Here is a 21464-nt window from a genome sequence, read left to right on the forward strand (position 1 = left end):
TTTTGAAGATAGAGACCCAGAATGTTTATATAACTGATCCAAAATCACATAGCTACTTAAGTAGCATGGCTAGTTCTTAAAGCCATTTCCATACCTTCTGCTATGTTGCTCAATAGCACTAACAGCTCTCTGGTTTTATTTCTTTAGGCTGATGATGAAAGTCCACTTTCATTTCACGGCGTGGCTTATGTTAATATGGTTCCATTGCTGTATCCAGGTGTGAAGAGGATTAGGGGAGCTTTTCATGTTTACCCTTATCTAGACAACACAGTCTATGAAAAGGTAAAAAGAACTGAGATATCATCCTAATTTTCTTTTACAATGTGTGTACTTATATCTTTAGCTTACACATCTTTGCAATTGATATTTGGAACCAGTTAGTATACTGGGATGTTAAATATAGAGCCCTTCAGTCATTTTGCCATTGGACCTTAAAAATTTTATTAATATGAATAGTCCAAAACTGGGAACAATAAGTTACATGTGAAGACTATTAAAAATAAAAGTGGCTATTCATTAAAGATGTGAATTCAGGGAAGACTTGGTATGTTTGAAAGCAATGAGAGATATAAAAAAGATTTCAGTTACCAAAACATGAAAGGCTTTATATGTAGGAAAAAAAATCATAAATAAAATTACAATGTACTGAAAAGCTGGGGGAAATATCTGAATATCACGAAAATGACTGTTATTCCTAAAATATAAAGCACTTTGTCAAATATATAAAAAAACAATTTTTTAATGTGAAGTAGCAGTTTACAGAAGCAGTACCAATGACCAATAAATATAAGAATAAACACTTGACCTTATTTATAATCAAAGATATACAACCTTAAATATTAATAAATTATCTGTTTACCTGAAAAATTAGACAGTTCTTTGGGGCCTCCCCGGTGGCGCAGCGGTTGAGCGCTGGGTTGCGAAGCTGCCCGCAGCCTTTGCAGTGCCGGTTCGATCCCCGGCTGCTCCCCGGCCACCAGAGGAGGGTCCCACATGGCGCGCAGACCTCTCCTGCCGCCCGCTGCTCCCCTCAGCAGTGTACTTCGGTCATTCTGCCTGCTCTGCTCCCTGCTCTGGCTCTGGTGAATTCTCTCACCCTCCCGCGCTTCTGACTGTACCCAGTGCTTGTATAAATAAATAAATAAATCTTTAAAAAAAAAAAAAAAAAAAAAAAAAAATTAGACAGTTCTTTAAAATATGATAGTGCTCATTGGTAGAAAAATTGTGGTAAAACAACTCTAATTTACTGCTACTGGAAGAATAAATTAATACTAACTATATCCAAAAAACTTTTTGTCAGTATATGATAAAAAACAGGTTTTTTTTTTTTAAGATTTATTTATTTATTTATTTATTTATTTATTTATTTATTTATTTATTTATACAAGCACTGGGTACAGTCAGTAGCACGGGAGGGTGAGAGAATTCTCCAGAGCCAGAGCTGGGAGCAGAGCAGGCAGAAGGACCGAAGTACACTGCTGAGGGGAGCAGCGGGTGGCAGGAGAGGTCTGCGCGCCATGTGGGACCCTCCTCTGGTGGCCGGGGAGCAGCCGGGGATAGAACTGGCGCTGCAGAGGCTGCAGGCAGCTTCGCAACCCAGCGCTCAACCGCTGCACCACCGGGGAAGCCCTGTCAACTTTTACTTTATTCAATTTATAAAATTTTATACAATTGCCGTATCATGGAACCATCCCAAGTGCCCTTCAGTAGATGAATGGATAGCGAAATTGTGGAGTCTATCTAACTATCTATCTATCAGTCAATCTATCTATCTATCTATCTATCTATCTATCTATCTATCTATCTATCTATACATACATACATATGTGTTTAAATTACAGCCTTATTTTTTAAAGATTTATTTATGCATACAAGAACTGGGGTATACACCAGAGGTGCAGGGGGTTAGAAGATTCACTGGAGAAAGAGTGGGGAGCAGAACAGGCAGATGTACTAAAATACACTGCTGAGGGGAGTAGCGGGAGAGATAAGAGAGGTCTGCTGCGCCTTGTGGGTTGTTCTCTGGCCAGCCAGGGATTGAACTCATGCTGCAGTGGCTGGCGATAGCTTGATAGTGCTGTGTCTTTAACCCCTGCGCAACCAGGGAGGTCTGGAGCATATATTAAATGGAATATTACATAGCTGTGAAGAAAGGTGAAATGGTGACATTTGGAACAAAATGGATGGGTCTTGAGGTTATTATGTTGAATGAAATCAGTCAAAAAGTGAAAGATTCTGGATGGTTTCACTTACATAAACATATATGCAGAATATAAGCACCCCAAAACAATTATGCACAAACAATAGAAGAAATAATAACTTGAACTTGACAAAAAGATAACAATGGTTACTAGAGGGGGTAGGGGATGGGAAGAGGGAATATGGGAGGGAGGCAGATGGGGTATGGTTGGTTTGGTAGAGGAAAAAAAATAGATGGCAATTGATGGGGAAATAAATGAACAAGTATAAAAAATGGAAATATCAATATTCCACTTTCAATATTTGATAGAACAATTATGTAGGATATCTGTATTAAATATAAACTTAACATACAACCCAGCAAAGCATTCCTAGGAATCTACCAAAGAGAACTTAAAACCCCCATTTATACAAAGATATGGATATGAATGTTTATAGCAGATTATTTATAATAGTCCAAAATTCACAAAAATTTAAATGTCCACAACTGGTGAACTGATAAACAAAATATAATATGGCTATACAAGGAAATAGTATTTAGCAATGAAAAAGAATGAATTAAAACTAAAGTGCCATCTCAAAATCAATGAATTTTGGTGTAATTTAAATGGGTGAATTATAAGCAATGTGGCTTAATCTCAATAAAGTTCTTCTAAAAAAGGACTCATATGATAACATGGATAAACCTCAAAAAAGGAATGAACTACTGATAGATACCATATATGGATGAACCTCAAAAACATGGTAAGTGAAAGAAAACAGACACAAATGATTACACATTGCATATACCATTTATATGAAATGCTCACATTTCCCAGATGTCTTAAAATTTGGAAAAGTTTGCATTTTAGAATCTCTGAAATACAGTAATTATTGTAGAGATGGTAGAATAGTGAGTATGTTTAATGTTTAATATTTACAATTTTAAAATATTTTTGGATTGTCTTTTTAGCAGCTTTATTGAGATATAACTGACATATAGTAACTGCATGTATTCAAAGTGTACAATTTAAAATGTTTGATAATAGGGGCTCCCCTGGTGGCGCAGGCGGTTGAGTGCAGCGCTGTGAAGCTGTCCGAAGCCTCTGCAGCGCGGGTTTGATCCTGGCCTGCCGGTGTGAAGCCCATATGGCCTGGCAGACCTTTCCTGTCTCACCTGCTGCTCCCCTCAGCAGTGTATTTCAGTTTGTTTGCCTGTTCTGTTCCCTGCCCTGTCTCTGGTGAATCCTCTCACCCTCCCGTGCATCTGGCCTGTACCCGGGTTCTTGTATGCATGAATAAATAAATCTAAAAAAATTAAAATTAAAAAATTAAAAAAATAAATAAAATAAAATGTTTGATATAGGGGCCTCCCTGGTGGCACAAGGGCTTAAGGTGCAGCACTATGAAGCTATCTGCAGCCACTGCAGTATGAGTTCAATCCCAGGCCAGGGAGATACCCACATGGTGCAGCAGACCTCTCCTGACTTGCCTGCTGCTACACTCAGCAGTATATTTCAGTCAGTCTGCCTGTTCTGTTCCCCAGTCTGTCTCTGGTGGATCCTCTCACCTCCCACACCTCTGGCCTGTACCCCAGTTCTTGCATGCATAAATAAATCTTTTTTAAAAAAAGACCAGGTGTTTATTCCTATAACCTAACTATCACCTCCCATCCCTACCGCCCTACCCTAATGAAAATATCCATTATTCCTTCCCAATTTTTCTCATGTTCCATTATCTTTCCTTCATACTTGTATCTACTCCTCCTCTTCCTTTTTCCCCATCTATCTTCTTTCACTCAGCATAAATTACTCGGCATAATATATATTATTATAATGAAATTATATTAAACAACATGCATGCTGTTTAATTAAAAACTTTCCTAGTCATTTGTGTATGGTTTGAATTTTCCCATACAAAGTTTTTACATTGAATTTTAAACTTGCCCTTCTCTTCCAATTGTAATTGAAAAGCCACTGATGATTAGATGAATAATATTTCTTGTACAGAAATAAATTGAACCACTAAAAGTTAATGTGAAATTACATGTCAAAGATGAAAGTGATAAGAGTGTCAAGAGTTATGAGTCACCAACTCAAGCCAGGTTGAAAGGTTTCTTCTTGGTAATTTATATAATAGGGTAGGCAGCTGCTTTTCTGTGATGATTTCATTCATTCAACTAGTTTGGCAATACAACAACGTTTTTCATTTTCCCTACGTTACTGAGTCTATGAGAATTTTCTAGATAATTACCAAAATTATCTAGAAAGCTAAATGATGTTAAAGAATAATGTGGGTTCCTCTTGAGTTTTTCTCATTGTCTGTGATTCATTGCATTTTTTGGTTTCTTTTCAGACCAAGTGTTTAACAAGCTTGTTTCGGGATACTGGTCATCATTTGACTCAGAATAATAGAGTAGGAGGAATTAATTCTCCATTGTCCAAGTCAACTGTTCCTAAGAACCTGAAAGAAGATAAAACAGTCAAAGAAAAGGATTTAGAAGGAAAACCTAGACCTGGGGATGTGGTAGGTTGTTTACGAGGTGATGATTTTCTTTCATTACATTCCAGAAACTTACACTGATTTCTCATTTGATGAATTATGTCACTTTAATTAAATTGCAGCAATGATTCTTGTTCCTGACATTGTGAAGACAATGTATGAATTCAATTTGAGGTGTGTTTATTTTCTTTCAGCAAGCATCTAGTATAAAATCTCAGAGCTCAGATACTCCTTTGGAAGTAGAACCTTCTCTCTCCCACAATCCAGAAGGACAGGTAAATACGCATAAAGAGTTGGAAATTATCTTTGAACTCATCAGTCCTTTATTGAGCTCAATAGTATGATATTGTGGAAACTGTGCAAGAAAATTCCCATTATCTGAGTTACTGTTCCTTATTTGCCACAACTAATTTATGACCTTGGATAAATTTCTTTATCTTGTTGAGACTTTGTGATATGAATGGGTTCCTGATTAACTTTAAGGTTCTTTCTAGCATTAAAAAATTATGCCTTTTATTAAGTCTATTAAGCACTATGAGGGATGCATAGTGCATCATCTGCAGCTTTTATTCATCTGTCCTCAAGACACTCAGTAGTATATATATCTAATCAAGACACTCAGTAGATATATATCTAATCTTATTACAGAAATATTGATAAATGCTGCAACAGAGGCACAAATATAAGTGCTGTGTGGGCTTAGAGGAAACAGATTGGGGATGGGCAGTGTCAGTTTTCTTAGAAGAGGCGGCATGTGAGCTAAATAGTGAAAGATAAAGAGAACTCTTTGCCAGACTTATGAAAATGGAGGGAAAGGCATTTCAGGACCAGTAAACAGCTTGAATCAAGGCAAAAATGTAGCATAATTGGGGTATATCAATTAATTCAGTGTATGGTATAGAGGAATAAAAAGAAAGAATGGAGTCTAGAAGGAGATGAGAAAGGTGAAAGGCTGAGTTGGGTTGTAGACAGACTTTGAAAGTGTTGCTAAAAAGTTTGGGCTTCAAAAAAAAAAGTTTGGGCTTCATTCTATAGTCATGAGGGACTTTTTAAGACTTATTTGGAGACTCATGTTAAACTTGTTAAGTCACATAGAAATAAGACCTTGTGTGTGTTTGGGGACAGAACTCTTGTAAGGAAGTAAAAAGGATGTTGAAGCTGGGGTTTCAGAAGTCAGTCCATAGGCTTTCCTTATAGCAAATATGAGTGTTCACAGTTTGATGTTTGGAAAGCATTGGAACAAAGGAAGTCAGAAACCTGCAGAGGCAAGATGTGAAATTGGAAAGCTTTTGTGTATTGAGAAAGAAAAGTTAAAGATATTTCAAATTTAAAACCTCACTTCCTAGAAGAATGACAGAATCAAAGAAAAATCAAAAGAGAGGTTGATATGGGGAAATGGTAAGTTCAGTTTTGCACACATTGCATTTAGGATACTGACAAATATCAGGGTAGAAATGACCATTGGTTTGCAGTTGGTAGATGGTAATAAGAAGATTGTGAGTGGGAATTAAGAATGTTATAAAGAGATTTATCTGTAGAATCCATGAAAGAGGTTTGATGGAAGAAAGAACTTAAAACTGACCCACGTAAAGTATTGAACAAGTCAAAGATGACTTCAGCTGGGGTAGAAGTTTCCAGGAATAAAATTGAAACCCCTTTTTTTCTAAAAGATAACTACCGTTGCTATTTTTCTATGTAAAAAATCTTTCAACAGTGGAGATCACACTATGTATGTGGGTGTATAAACAATTTCCTCACTATATAATGTGTTCTAAAATGTTTTCATAAATATATGTGTTTCTGGAAAAGAATAACTTAGAGAAAAATGTCTTTACAGCAATATGTAGATGCAGGGACATACATTGTATTGGAGATTGAGCTAGACAAAGCCTTGGTTCCAAAGCGAATGCCAGAGGAGCTGGCCAAAAGGTGCGTAGCAATGGTTCTCATAATTGTTTTGCAAAGACAATTTTGGTATAAATAAAAGGATATCAGTTTGTCCCCATAAATGTAATTTTCCCCGGGCTAAGCAGCAAGTAGTTTTCTCCTCTCCCCTTCCTCCAAGATAGATTTTAAAAAAAACAGTTTTTTTATGACCAGAGCAATATATAGACCATTACAAAATAATTGAGAAAATCAAGATCAGCAAAAAAGTTTTTAAAAATACCAAGATTTCTACTCATTCAGTGATAGCCACTTGCACACCTTTGTGTGTATCCTTCTGGAGTTGTTGTAAAGTCCCTATATTACACACACACACACACACACACACACACACCAAACCAAGTCACATATAAGTGTGTGTGATTTTTAAAAGCTATTTTTATATTGTGCTATAGTGCTTTGATTGTGTTTCTGGCAAGTTATCCAATTTGTTGATAATTACAGTTATTCATAGTATTCACAGATTATCCTTTTTATCTCTCTTTGTAACTGACTTCTTTCATTTAACATAATGCTATCAAGCTGAATGATATTTCATTGTACAGATATGTCACATTTGATTTTTCCATTTTTCAGATGATGGACATTTGGGAAGTTTATTCTTTTTTTTTTTTTTTTTAAAGATTTATTTATTTATTTATTTATACAAGCGTTGGGTACAGTCAGAAGCACAGGAGGGTGAGAGAATTCACCAGAGCCAGAGCGGGGAGCAGAATAGGCAGAAGGACCAAAGTACACTGCGGAGGGGAGCAGCGGGCGGCCAGAGAGGTCTGCGCACCTATTCTTTTTTTTTTAAGATTTATTTATTTATGCATACAAGAACTGGGGTACAAGCCAGAGGTAAGGGGGGGGGGCGAGAGGATTCACCAGAGACAGAGTGGGAAACAGAACAGGTGGATTGACTGAAATACACTGCTGAAGGGAGCTGCAGGTGACACAGGAGATGTCTGTTGCACCATGTGGATTAGCTCCCTGGCTGGTGGGGGACGGAACTCCTGCTGTGCTGCAGTGGCTGTGGATAGTGCTATAACTTAACCCCTTATAACTTCATAGTGCTATAACTTAACCCCTTATGCCAGCAAGTAGGCCCCCTATTCTTTTTCTTTTTTAATTGAGGGCATGTTTATTCATATTACTGTATTCTATAATGATTATATTAAAATAAAAGTAAACTTATGTAACTCATCTGCTCAGAAACTACCTGTGACTCTCCATCATACTGAGTAATAGTCAAAATTCCTACAGGGCCTACATATTCTGCAATTACTTTGCCTTTACATTTTCTGAGACCTCCCTGCTATTCCTCATCCATGCCAGGTTCACTCTTGCAGGAAGGCCTTTAAACTTGCTGTTCCCTTTGCCTATCACTTTCTTACCCCAGACATCTATATGACTTGCTTACTCACTTCACTCAGTTCTTTACTCAGATGTTTTCATTTCAGTGAGGCCTCTGGTGCAATATGTTCCCCCTGCTCCACTACCACCAGTCCCTCCAGAGTCTCTTTGCCTTTCAGCATTATTTTCCTCCATAAGCACAAATCACTAACACATTTATCATTATTAGTTTTCTTGTTCATTGTCTTTCTTTTCTCTGTAGAATGTAAGCTCCACAATGGGACCTCCCCTGGTGGCGCAGCAGTTGAGCGCTGGGCTGCGAAGCTTCCTGTAACCTCGGCAGTGCCGGTTCGAACCCTCGGCAGTGCCGCTTCGAACCCCGGCCACCGGCGAGTGTCCCACATGGCGTGCAGACCTCTCCTGCCGTGTCCTTCTGCCTGTTCTGTTCCCCGCTCTGGCTCTGGTGAATTCTCTCACCCTCCCGCGCTTCTGACTGTACCCAGTGCTTGTATAAATAAATCTTTAAAAAAAAAAAAAAAAAAAAGAAGCGTGGGAGGGTGAGAGAATTCACCAGAGCCAGAGCAGGGAGCAGAGCAGGCAGAAGGACCGAAGTACACTGCTGAGGGGAGCAGCGGGCGGCAGGAGAGGTCTGCACGCCATGTGGGACCCTCCTCCGGTGGCCGTGGAGCAACCGGGAATCGAACCATAGCTGCAGAGGCTGCGGGCAACTTTGCAAGTCAGCGCTCAACCGCTGTGCCATAAGGAAGGCCTGGCAAAATATGTTTTCTTATTCACTATAAAGTCTGATATCGTTATTGCCAATTTAATGCAATCTTATAAATAATGACCAAGAGTAAACTTTTTTTTTTAATCTCAGATCGAGAGGAAAGAAAACTTTCAGTTGCATATAGCACTTAAAATTTCCAAGTTTTGGGCCTCCCCTGGTGGCGCAGTGGATGAGTGCTGGGCTGCAAAGCTGCCCGCAGCCTCTGCAGCGCTGGTTTGTTCCCTGGCCACCGGCGAGGGTCCCACATGGCGCGCAGACCTCTCCTGCCGCCCGCTGCTCCCCTCAGCAGTGTTTTCAGTCCTTCTGCCTGTTCTGCTCCCCGCCCTGGATCTGGTGAATTCTCTCACCCTCCTGCGCTTCTGACTGTACCCAGTGCTTGTATAAATAAATAAATAAATAAATCTTTAAAAAAAAAAAAAAATTCCAAGTTTTGTGATTCCCGACATTCTACTGAGAACCCAAAATTATAATACCTATTTTTTTCCAGTCCCTGAATAAAGCAGCTTATTGTGTATAACACATGTTTTAAAATATATAAGGGCAAGGTCAGGACTAAAATTAAAAGTATAACTTAGATACTCTCCAAGTAGTTGCTTCCTTCCTGTCTAGTCCAAAGCCATATATTGTTCTGGGACTCACATATCTAGGCTTTTACATGAAAGAAAAGCACAGTGCTCAATTAGATGGGAGAACAGACCTTATATCTCTCCGTCCAGGCTCTTTGGAGGTGAGAAATAGGAGAATAAAGTTGTTTTTTTCTGATACAGGGTTAAGGAAATGATTCCTCCAAGGCCACCTCTTACCCGCCGGATAGGAGGAGCTCAGAAGGCAAGTGCCCAACCCAAAACAAAACTATAACTAATAAGGTGTTGAGTGTACCAGTGCATTCATTTAAAAATTAGCTATGGACTTTGAATTTGTTCTCCAGAAGTGGTGACAAATAATGTTTCACATATTTTCCTTTCTGGTTCTACTTGTAACTAGTAGCATACAATAAATAGTATGCAGTGTTTAATCTTTGTTTAATATGAGCGGGGAAGAAAAAGGCAATTTATACTAAGTTTTAGACTTCCATTCTACATCTTGGCCTCTTTGACACCTTTTACCAGGCACTTTATTTTCCTAGGCGGTGAATGACTATCACACGCAGATCAAGAACATTTCTAGAGCCATTCTAGATGAGTATCATAGGATGTTTGGAAAACAGGTGGCTAAACTGGGTAGAGATATAGATAATGAAACCTTGGAGGAGCAGAAGTGCCAACTCAACTATGAACTTAATTCCTCTGGAAAATACTTTGCTTTCAAGGAACAACTCAAGGTAAAATATTCATTTATTCAGTTATTCTATTTTTTAAAATGAAGCATCTTTTCTACTTACCCAATTGTTTGTTTTCCCTCTGATTATGTCCAGTTATGTACCTACCTTTTACACAGGGTGCAAAGAGAAATGTTCACTGATTAAATATCGGGAGAAACTTTACTTCTGCAGAATCTTGAAATGGTTCAGTATCCATGCGAAGAGTGAACTTCAGGAAACTAATTCTTTAGTTGAACCCAGGCCAGATTTAGGGCCAGATTTCTTGTTTCTGTACCAGGCAGGAACTACCTGGTTCAGATTCTATGACTACTTGTCTCAGCCCTATTGTAGAACTTATCATAGTCCATGGAATCACTAAGATTTGAAAAATATTTACTTAATGTTAATTTCCCAAATAATAATGGCTAATATTTATTATTTGCTGTATCCCAGATATTTCTTCTCTATACCAGCATTTTAAAATGCTTCATATTTTACCAGTTTAATCTATAGAACCTATGAGTAGGTACTCCTTGTTTTACAGATGGAAAAAAAATACAAAATGAGTTAATTAATTAATTTGTTCAAGTTCACAAGCAAAGTAAAGGTCAAATAGGAACTCAAATTCTGGTAGTCTGGCTCCAGAACTCACATTCTTAACTACTATGCTACATAGCCTCTCTGTGCATAATTATTGTGTGACTTGTATTGTACTAAACAGATGCAAAGAAAACACACAAAAATAATAAAGTGAAAATCAACTAATGCTCATGGAGGCAGGAAGCTATTTTCAGTAGGTGGCATAGTCCATCTCAGTTTGATTCCTGGCTTTACAATTACTAGCTGAATGTGGTTAAGTTACTTAGCTCTCAGAACCTCAAATTCTCTGCGTAACAATGAGGATTAATATTAGTATTTTCACATGGGGTCATTATGAGCATTAAGTGATATAAGGCATGCAATTGATATAAAGCATACAATTGATATAAAGCATGCAATTGATATAAAGCATACAATTGATATAAAGCATGCAATTGATATAAAGCATGCAGTTGATATAAAGCATTAAGTGATATAAAGCATGCAAAGTGCTTAATACAACATCTGGTAATTATGTCAGCTTGAGAGAGAAAAAAAGTTTTTCTGTCCTTAGCAATATTATTTGTACAGCATTGTAAGCCCCATGATCTGTTATTTCTCTCTGGTTTCTCTATCATCTTCTAAAGTAAGGTAGTAACACCAGAATTACATATCCTTTTAACAAGTGAAGAAACCAAGGTGCCCACATGTAAAATAATTTGAGGTTACAGGATAGAACCTATAGGACCAGAATTCCATTCTTCAGTTCTCGAACCACAACTTTCTCCCTCTCTCTTGAATCACATAGTTTCTGTGAGAGACATAATGCATAAGCTAAATGCTAAGATTTACTTTGGCTTTATGACTATCTTCACACAGCATGAGTCCTGCATTGCCTGTATTAGTGATGATGGTGATGTCAAGAAAAGTTGCAGAGTATGTTGGGGGCAGGGGGTGGGCGCAGGGGAAATCAGAGAAACAACAGTCTTGGTGAAATCAATCACCTTCTGAAGTTGTGATGAGCTTTATACCAGAAACTGAAGGGAGGCCTGTGCTATCAGCATGGTGCTAGACTGTGTTATCCAATAGGTTATCTTGGTTTCTTGCAGCATGCTGTGGTAAAGATTGTGAGAGAGAAGTATTTGAGGACAACATCATTTGAAAGCCAGGAAGAACTACAGACATTTATTAGTGAACTCTATGTGTTCTTGGTCGATCAGATGCATGTGGCCCTAAACCAGGTATGTGTTCAAGACCTAAAAACCCTTCCTTTCTTCCATAGCATATCAAAGTCTCTTTTCAATGGTTTCTTTGTTCCTTGCATCCTGTCTTCATTAATTTGAAAAACATTATTGAGGTGTCTACACTGTGGTAGACACTGAAAACACAAACTAATAAATACTGTCTAACTTATAAGACTAGTTTGGGTGAGAGTATAAGGGGGCCTACACTTTCCTAGAAAAATTGTTTCCTAGAAAAATTAATTTCTTAACTGTCATAAATGTGATGGATTAAAAAAATAAAATTATATAAATATTGAAACAAAAATAGTATTGATTTATTCTATGAATGTATGCAATTCTCAATTTTTTCAATCAAATAAAGGAAAAACCTTAAGTTTTCAGATGTTATATTCAAATTGCATTGATACATCAAACATGCCTTTTTTATTTGACTGATGGTCTGCTCCCTTTCCACTTGCCTATTTATATTTGCACAGCTTGCACTTGCCTTCATTTGCTCATGTTTTTAATGCATGCAGTTGTGATTTATTTGAAAACAATAGTAAAATCAAGGTCTTTTGTCTCTGTGGCAGTCTCTAGTTAACGAGGCCTCCTCAAAGCTTCTATTCTTTTTTTTTTTAATAAATTTTATTTTTATATTCCCCATACAATTGCAACCCTCTTATTTTGACCCCAATCCCTCCCCTCCCCACCCCCCACTCCCCATAGAGAGTCTCTGGTTCATAGTTTTTTGTTGATTTTGATTTTCACTTTCTTATAGTTATTCATTTTCCTGGTCCCTTATTTAAGTTTTCTAGATTCCTGCTATGAGTGAGACCATCCGGTATTTTTCTTTTTCTTTCTGGCTTATTTCGCTGAGCATGATCCCTTCCAGCGCCATCCATGTTGCTGCAAATTGCATGTGTTTATCTTTTTTGAATGCTGAGTAATATTCCATGGTGTATATGTACCACATCTTCTTGATCCAGTCATCTATTTTTAGGCATTTGGGTTGTTTCCAAAGCTTAGCTATTGTAAACAGTGCTGCTATAAACATAGGTGTGCAGGTGCTCTTTGGAATTGATGTTTCTGTGTCCTTTGGGTAAATACCTAGGAGTGGAATTGCTGGATCACATGGAAGCTCTATGTTTAGTAGGTCCAGAAATCTCCACACAGCTCTCCATAGTGGTTGGACCAGTTTGCACTCCCACCAGCAGTGCAGGAGAGTTCCTTTTTCTCCACATCCTCGCCAACATTTGTTGTTGCTAGTTTTTTAAATATGTGCCATTCTCACTGGTGTAAGATGGCATCTCATGATAGTTTTGATTTGCATTTCCCTGATTACAAGTGATGTTGAACATTTTTTCATGTGCCTGTTGGCCATTTGCATTTCCTCTTCAGAGAAGTTTCTTTTTAGCTCTTCTGCCCATTTTTTGACAGGATTCAAAGCTTCTATTAGCGCTTTCCTTTCTGTTCTTTCCTTCTCTACTACGTAGCATCACTTTTTCTTTCACCTTATTCAACTTTCCTGAAAGAGATAGGAGAGGAAGGTCCAGTATCATAGGATTAAGAGAACAATCCAGCCTTATGCACAAATTATTTGGATGACTTAATTTGGAAAACAATTGAGAATTGAAAATGAGATATTAATTACTGATGTCCTGTATCTCCAAGGAGCCCCTGTCTAGGAGAAGAACAGGCACAAAACATAAATAGGTATAGCAGAGTGAGGTAAGTGCAGTGACAGAAGCAATTCATGGTAGGACAGGTTAGAGGGTGTCAACATGAGATCAACTTTACTCGAGACCGTTCAAGGAAGAATTCACAAAAGAGCTATGGCTTGAGCTGGGCATTGAAGGGTGAACAGAATTTCTGTAGGTAGATATTTCAGAGCATGTGAGTTACAGGGAGTATCACTAAGTCTTGGAAACTTGTAAGAATACAGAAACTGCACATAATGCAGGAGCAGAGGCTGAAGAAGCTGAAGGATAAAGAAACAGGAGATGAGACCAGGGATCAGTTCCTAGTAGAGAAGTTGGGAGTGTGGAGGAAGTCCTGTATGCCTCATAAAGAAGCTTTGATTTTTCCAGATATCAGCAATAACTTTAATTATTCCCACTGGGGAACAGTATAATCAGATTTACATTTTACAGAGGCACTCTGATAGAAATATATAAATGTGTTAGAGGGAGTAAAACTGGCATGTTAACTGGCTGTTGAATAGTAAGGAGGAAGAGTAGTCAAAGATTCTTAGGTTTAAGATCTAATGATGGGGGGCCTCCTCAGTGGCGCAGTGGTTGAGTGCTGGGTTGCGAGGCTGCCCGCAGCCTCTGCAGCGCCGGTTCGCTCCCCGGCTGCTCCCCGGCCACCGGAGGAGGGTCCCACATGGCATGCAGACCTCTCCTGCCGCCTGCTGCTCCCCTCAGCAGGGTACTTCGGTCCTTCTGCCTGCTCTGCTCCCCGCTCTGGCTCTGGTGAATTCTCTCACCCTCCCGTGCTTCTGACTGTACCCAGTGCTTGTATAAATAAATAAATAAATCTTTAAAAAAAAAAAATCTAATGACTGGGTAGCTGGTAGTACCAGTAACCAGGACAAGAAATACAACATGAGTAAATATGGTGGAAGGCAGGTTGAATTCAGTTTTGAATATTGACTCCAGTGGGGTTTTGCTCAAGAGAGAGATCTTAGCTAGATAAGAAATTTGGGAAGTAATGTGTGTATAGATGTTGGTTACAATGTGGTCATAGATGAAACTGCTGAGAAAAACATGAGTAGAAAGACAAGTAAGCTTGTGGTAGAACCTTAGGAAACACCAACATTTTAAGGGATAAATGAGTAAAATAATTAATGGAGGAGACAAATGGCATTGTTAAGAAGGCGAAAAAAATCAGAAAATAGTGGTGTCACAGAAGCGAAGGAAAGAGACATGTAAGAAGAAAAAGTGATCAACACTCAAATTTTTGTTGGAGTTCAAGAAAACATTAGATTTGGCAATAAGGAGGTTACTATTAATTTTTATACAGCAATTATATTGGGCTATTTCAGAGGACTCAAATAATAATGAGCTAAGGGTTACATGAGGGATTAGGAAGCAGGTGAATACACCTTCAAGAAGTTGGAGATGGGCCCTCCCTGGTGGCGCAGCGCTTGAGCGCTGGGTTGCGAAGCTGCCCGCAGCCTCTGCGGCGCCGGTTCAATCCCCAGCTGCTCCCCGGCCTCCGGAGGAGGGTCCCCCATCCATGGCGCGCAGACCTCTCCTGCTGCCTGCTGCTCCCCTCAGCAGTGTACTTCGGGCCTTCTGCCTCCTCTGCTCCCTGCTCTGGCTCTGGTGAATTCTCTCACCTTCCCGCGCTTCTGACTGTACCCAGTGCTTGTATAAATAAAACAAACAAACAAACAAACAAACAAATAAATAAATCTTTAAAAAAAAAAAAAGAAGTTGGAGATGAAGGGAAGAAGTGGAAAAGTAGCCCCTGGAAATCACAGTACTCATCTTTTTAAGATGGAAAAAGATGTTAGCACTTTCACAAGTTTGGGGAAAGGAGCCAGGAGAGTGGGAGTTGAAAGTGTTGGAAAAGATGACAATCCTAGGTATATAAGTGGGAAAGGATTGATAATTTAGAAGGAAGGGCTAGCCTTGAAACAGAAGGATGTGATGCCTCTTCTTCTGAGACTGAAAGCAAAGAGATACAGTGAATGCAGAAACGAGTAGGTTAGTTGTGAGATTCAAAAGTTGAGGGATTTCTTTCTTAATTATTTCAACTTTCTTTGTGAAATAAGGTCTTCCTTGAAAGTAAAGGGGAGAAATGATAGGCATACTGGAAGTGTAAAAATGAAGTTAGAAATTTTAGGGAGACTATGACAAAAAAAGGCAGAAGGTCTTGGCACATGGTTGTAGGAATTATATATTGGCATTTCTGGTTTGGGCATAGAAATGTGGAGGGATTTGTTGGTCAACATCAGCAAAACTAAAATGAACAAAGAACAGAAGCATTCATAAATAATCAAAAGCTTTCTGACCCATCTCAAATTTAGTTTTACTCTACATATCTCTTAGCAACTAGTTAAAGTCAGAGATACTATTTTTACTCTTATTAAAGATTTGGTGGGGAGGTTCCTTGATCATACCTTCTGACCCAGGAGATTACTTTTTGTACCAGATCTTCTTTCCTATCTGAGTGTATAAGCTACATTATTTTTCTAGGTTTCCATCTACCTTTCCACCATTTTCTAAATATCTCCTTTGTAGGATCTGTCTGTATATCCCACTAAAGTATAAATCTGCTTTCCAAGGCTTTACGCTTAGTATGCTATTTTCTCAATGTTTGAAGATCCTAGTTAGTGCTAGCCAACTTTTTTCATGTCATGGTATCTGAAAAGTAATTGCAGTTGCCCTTTATACTAGAGAAAATGAAGGAAGGTATGTGAGATCAGAGATGACTTGCTTTGAGATTCTGACTTCCCCTGAAGGCTGAGACCAACTCTGCCATAAGTAATTTACTCACTTCCATAAACTCAGCTAGTTGGTATTCAGATATCTGAACCCTTTCACCCTAGATATTTCTGTTGGTTCACCTTACTCCCTAACTATTGGCAAGACTGTAAGAAATTAATATCATTTTAGATCTCATGGCTACAATCTCACATATGGTATATTCTTATAAATCTTCTCTACTTATAATTGCTTCATTTTGTCTGCCTAACACTTTGATGTTGACAAGACCATGCCAGATGACATCCAGGGTGCTGTTTCAACCATTTATACAATGAATGAAAGGCTTCGACTCTTTGCATTTGAAGCAGAAGTCAACGAGGACTTTAAAATGGCAAAAGTGTTTCATGAAGAGGTAATTATATGTCTTCAGAGTAGTTGTTGTTACCGTTATTTGCGCAATATAGGAATAACTATATTTTTGACTGTTTAATATCCAACTTGATTTGTGAAAGGGTAGACACAAAGACCACTAAAAAATACCAAATAGGTCCAAACAAATAAGGACATTATATTTTTGTCAAAAGTGTAAAAGAAATTCAATAGATAAAGGATAGATTTTTCAACAAATTGTGTTAGAACAGTTGGTCTTCCATATGCAAAAAAATGAACCTCGACCTAAATCTCAAACCTTATATAAAAATCAAGTGAAAATGGGCCATAGGTCTAAGTGTAAAACATAAAACTGTAAAAGTTTTAGAAGAAAACAGAGGAGAAAATCTTGGTGACTTGGAGTTAAAGAGTTCTTAGACATGAACCAAAGTATCATTCATCAAAGAAAACAGTTTGGTAAATGGAATTTCCAAATTAAAGCATATGCTCTGTGAAGGACACTATTAAGAGAGAGAGGAGAAAAAAGAGTTAGAGGCTAAGAGAAAATATCTGCAAAACATATATCTGACAAAGGATTTATATCCAAAATATTGAGAACTCTACAAAGTCAACAATTAAAAAAAATGGACAAAGGATTTAAATAGACACTTTACTAAAGAGGATATGAAATTTTAGTAAATGAGAACATGAAAGGATGTTTAACATCATTAACATTAGGGAATGAAAATTAAAACCACAATGAATGCCACTTCTCATTTATTTAAATAAATAAAATTAAAAATACTAACAATAGTAGGTGCTGGTGAGGATACAAAAGCAACTGAAACTCAGAACTTTGCGAGGAAATGTACAATGATAGCAGCTACTGAAAAATAGTTGGGTAATTTCTTAATACATTTAACATATCACACTGGATATTTACCATAAAGAAATGAAATCTTAAGTACGTGAGTGTTTTTAGCAGCTCTGTTCATAATTGCCCAAACTAGCAGCAACTCACCCCTTTTCAAAGGGTGAATAGATCAACTACAGCAGGTCCTCAAATAACATTATTTCATTCATTATTGACTCTGTTCATTGACATGTTATGTTCATTGACATGTCTAAATTGTCCCACTCTGTGTGTGCGTGAATGTGTGTGTGTGTGTGTGTGTGTGTGTGTGTATGCTGCTATGGAAGGGCATCCTGTCCAGGCTTGGTTCTAGCCACCTGATAATCTAAACTAGAATAGCAGGTTGGAAAATGGATGTTTGTGTACAATGAGTGTTTAATATTAGAAATATTTCAGGTATTTATTCAGAAGTTGGGTGATATCTTTTTTTTTTTGGTTATAATGTTTTGGGTTTTTTAATTTTTTAATATATATTTATTACACCATCCTTCGTTTTTGTACAATGTATGATTTCCCATGAAATTCCTACCACCTGTTATTACCCTTGCACCATCACCATAGTCCCTTGTGCTCTTCCCACCTCTGTCCTGATCCCTTTCCTCCTCCTCTCCTACAGGATGTCTCTGGTCTATGGTTGCCTATTGATTTTGATTTTTACTTTATTATAATTATTTTTTTCCCTAATCCCTTATTTGGCTCCTCTACATTCCTCCTATTAGTGAAACCATCCGATATTTTTCTTTTTCTTTCTAGTTTATAAAACTGAGCATAATCCCGTCCAACTCCATCCATGTTGCTGCGAATGGCATTAGTTTGTCTTTGTGACCAAAAATATGCCATAGAAACTTAACTTTTAGTTATACCAATTAGTCTGTGGACAAACTTGTTTCTTTTAGTTATATGTCATTTGGCTTAAAATCATAGTCTCCAAGAATGTATTAACAACATTAAGTGAGGAGTTAATGCATGATCTATCCATTTAATAAAAATATTATTCAACATAAAAGAAATAGATGCACATGCATTTGCATGAATATCAAAGGCATTCTATTTGAGAAGTCAGTGTCAGATTACTTAATTTATGGTTCCTTTAAATAGCATTTTTGGAAAGACAAAATGAACAACATAATGATTGCCAGAGATTATGGGTAGTAGATGCAGGTAGCATGAGATTTTTTTGGAGTGGTAAACTGTTCTCTATTTTGATTGTGGTGATGATAACATGAATCTATACATGTGTTAAAATCCACAGAACCAAAAGAAAAACTTTATTTTATTGTAAATAATTAAAAGCATATAGCTTGTATTCAGTGCAGTTAGCAAATATTTCTAACATTTACTAAGTGTCATGAATAACAGCTGAGTTCTCTAGGTCTATTAGTATTGCCTATCACAGACATCATGAGTTGCATACATTTATGTGAATCATCTGAACCTCCTTTTATATTTGTTTAATTATTGAGATATAATTCACCTACCATAACAGTAATGCATTTAAAGTGTGCAATGGTATTTAGTATATTTGTAGAGTTGTGCAGCCATCGCCATAGTTTAATTTTAGGTAGACTTTTTCTTTTTTTTCTTTTTCTTTTTTTTTTTTTAAAGATTTATTTATTTATACAAGCACTGGGTACAGTCAGAAGCACGGGAGGGTGAGAGAATTCACCAGAGCCAGAGGGGGAGCAGAGCAGGCAGAAGGACCAAAGAACACTGCTGAGGGGAGCAGCAGGCGGCAGGAGAGGTCTGTGCACCATGTGGGACCCTCCTCCAGTGGCTGGGGAGCAGCCGGGGATTGAACCGGCGCTGCCGAGGCTGCGGGGATCGCAACCCGGCGCTCAACCACTGCGCCACCGGGGAGGCCCAGACTTTTTCTTTTTTAAGATTTATTTATTTATATAAGCACTGGGTACAGTCAGAAGCGCAGGAGGGTGAGAGAATTCACCAGAGCCAGAGCGGGAACAGAACAGGCGGACTGACAAAGTACACTGCTGAGGGAAGCAGCGGGTGGCAGGAGAGGTCTGCTCGCCATGTGGGACCCTCGCCCAGTGGCTGGGGATCGAACCGGTGCTGCAGAGGCTGCGGGCAGCTTCACAGCCCAGTGCTCAAACACTGCGCCACCAGGGAGGCCCTTTTAGTAGACTTTTTTAGAGCAATTTAAGGTTCACAGCAATACCATGATCTAATGTAAAAGCATTTGTATCACACCAAAATGAAACTTGGCTCATTAGCAGTCATTCCCTATCCCTCCAACTTGAGAAAACCACTAATTTATTTTCTCTTAATGTATAGATTTTTCTACTAAAGGCAGTTCATATAAATAGGACCATATAGCATGTAGTCTTTTTTGTCTACTTTCTTTCATTTAGTATTATATCTTTGAGGGTCATTCATGTTGTGGCAGGTATTAGTATTTTATTTCTTTTAATGACTGAATAACATTCTGTTGTATACATATATTTCCTTTTGATTATTCATTTATTATGTGCTAGACATTTGACTGGTTCTCATTTTTTCTCTATTATGAATAATGCTGCTATGAACATTGAAGTATAATTGCATAATTTTTTGCATAGGCATGTTTTTAGTTCTCTTGGTTTTATTTTTTTTTAAAGATTTATTTATTTATACAAGAACTGGGGTACAGGCCAGATGCACAGGAGGGTGAGAGGATTCACCAGAGACAGAGCGGGGAACAGAACAGGCAGACTGACTGAAATACACTGCTGAGGGGAGCAGCGGGCCAGCAGGAGAGGTCTGCTTCACCATGTGGGTTGCTTCCTGGCTGCCGGGAATCGAACTCGTGCTGCAGAGACTGTAGATTGCTTCATAGTTTGGTGCTTAACCCCTTGCGCCACCAGGGAGGCCCAGTTTTGTTCTTTTTAAAAGTTGTTTTGCTATTCAGGGTCCCTTGAGATTGCATATGAATTTTAAGATGGATTTTTCTGTTAGAAACATAATTGGGCTTTTGATAGACATTACATTGATTCTGTAAATTGCTTTGGGTAGTGCTGACATCTTAATAATATTAAGATTACAATTCATGAACATGGGATGTATTTCCATTTATTTGCCTTCTTTAATTTCTTTCAACAATGTTTTGTATTTTTCACTCATTACGGGATGTGTTTTCTCTCCAGATTTGTAGATAAACATTTATTTGTCATCTCAAAACTGTCAGAAATGATTATATGTGAATCTTTAGAATGAACCATAAATTGATCCTTAGGTCCCCAAGTAATTGAGAAAGTAATAGTGACCAGAATATTGACACTAGGAAACAATGACTTGAGAATTCATTTTTTAGATTATTTCAACAAATATTTATTGGTTACATATAAGCCGCAATAGTGACTTTGCTAGGCTTTCAGAATTCAGGGATAAGCATAAAAGGTATTTTTTGCTTCCATATAGTTTATAGTACCTATAGAGTACTTATTGTGTGATGTTTTATATATAAATATCACAGTGTCACAGTAACCTTGATCCTTCTGATATTTCATGTGCTAGAAGTTGGCCCGGGAGCCCCAGAACCTGGACAACTGGCTGGACTATGGTGCCTTCTTCCTCCTAACTGAGGACAATATCAAGGCACAGGAGTGTTTTCGGAAAGCTCTTTCCCTCAACCAGAATGATATCCAGAGGTATGGGTAGAAGGGAGATGAGGAGTGAGTAGGAACAGATTAGCTTCTATATAAAATTGTCTTGGTCTAATGACTGTGACATGGCACATTGTTTGTAATGATGTTAGTTGTCTTCTTTTTAGCTTGTTGCTGTGTGGTGTCCTGGCTGTCTTGATGGAGAACTATGAACAAGCAGAAATTTTTTTTGAGGATGCTACTTGCTTGGAACCAACTAATGTTATAGCCTGGACTTTACTGGGTATGGTATTTTCCTGTGA

The 21464-nt window shown here is 38.0% G+C and overlaps 1 protein-coding gene across 6 annotated transcripts in view; it reads left to right on the forward strand.

Annotated features, from left to right (window-relative positions):
• Window positions 1-21464, forward strand: part of CFAP70 (cilia and flagella associated protein 70) — a 60446-nt gene that overhangs the window by 21731 nt on the left and 17251 nt on the right. For all 6 annotated transcript variants that reach the window (XM_037495938.2, XM_037495943.2, XM_037495942.2 and 3 more), the window contains 10 exons: window positions 148-282; window positions 4534-4704; window positions 4875-4955; window positions 6518-6609; window positions 9514-9574; window positions 9873-10067; window positions 11735-11866; window positions 16571-16696; window positions 21074-21207; window positions 21330-21445. In XM_037495938.2, coding sequence (XP_037351835.1) covers window positions 148-282; window positions 4534-4704; window positions 4875-4955; window positions 6518-6609; window positions 9514-9574; window positions 9873-10067; window positions 11735-11866; window positions 16571-16696; window positions 21074-21207; window positions 21330-21445 — 1243 coding nt within the window. The remainder of the gene's footprint in view (window positions 1-147; window positions 283-4533; window positions 4705-4874; window positions 4956-6517; window positions 6610-9513; window positions 9575-9872; window positions 10068-11734; window positions 11867-16570; window positions 16697-21073; window positions 21208-21329; window positions 21446-21464) is intronic.

This window comes from Talpa occidentalis, unplaced genomic scaffold (assembly GCF_014898055.3).
Source record: "Talpa occidentalis isolate TD23 unplaced genomic scaffold, MPIMG_talOcc4v2.1 talOcc4.8, whole genome shotgun sequence".
Classification (NCBI taxonomy): Eukaryota; Metazoa; Chordata; class Mammalia; order Eulipotyphla; family Talpidae; genus Talpa; species Talpa occidentalis.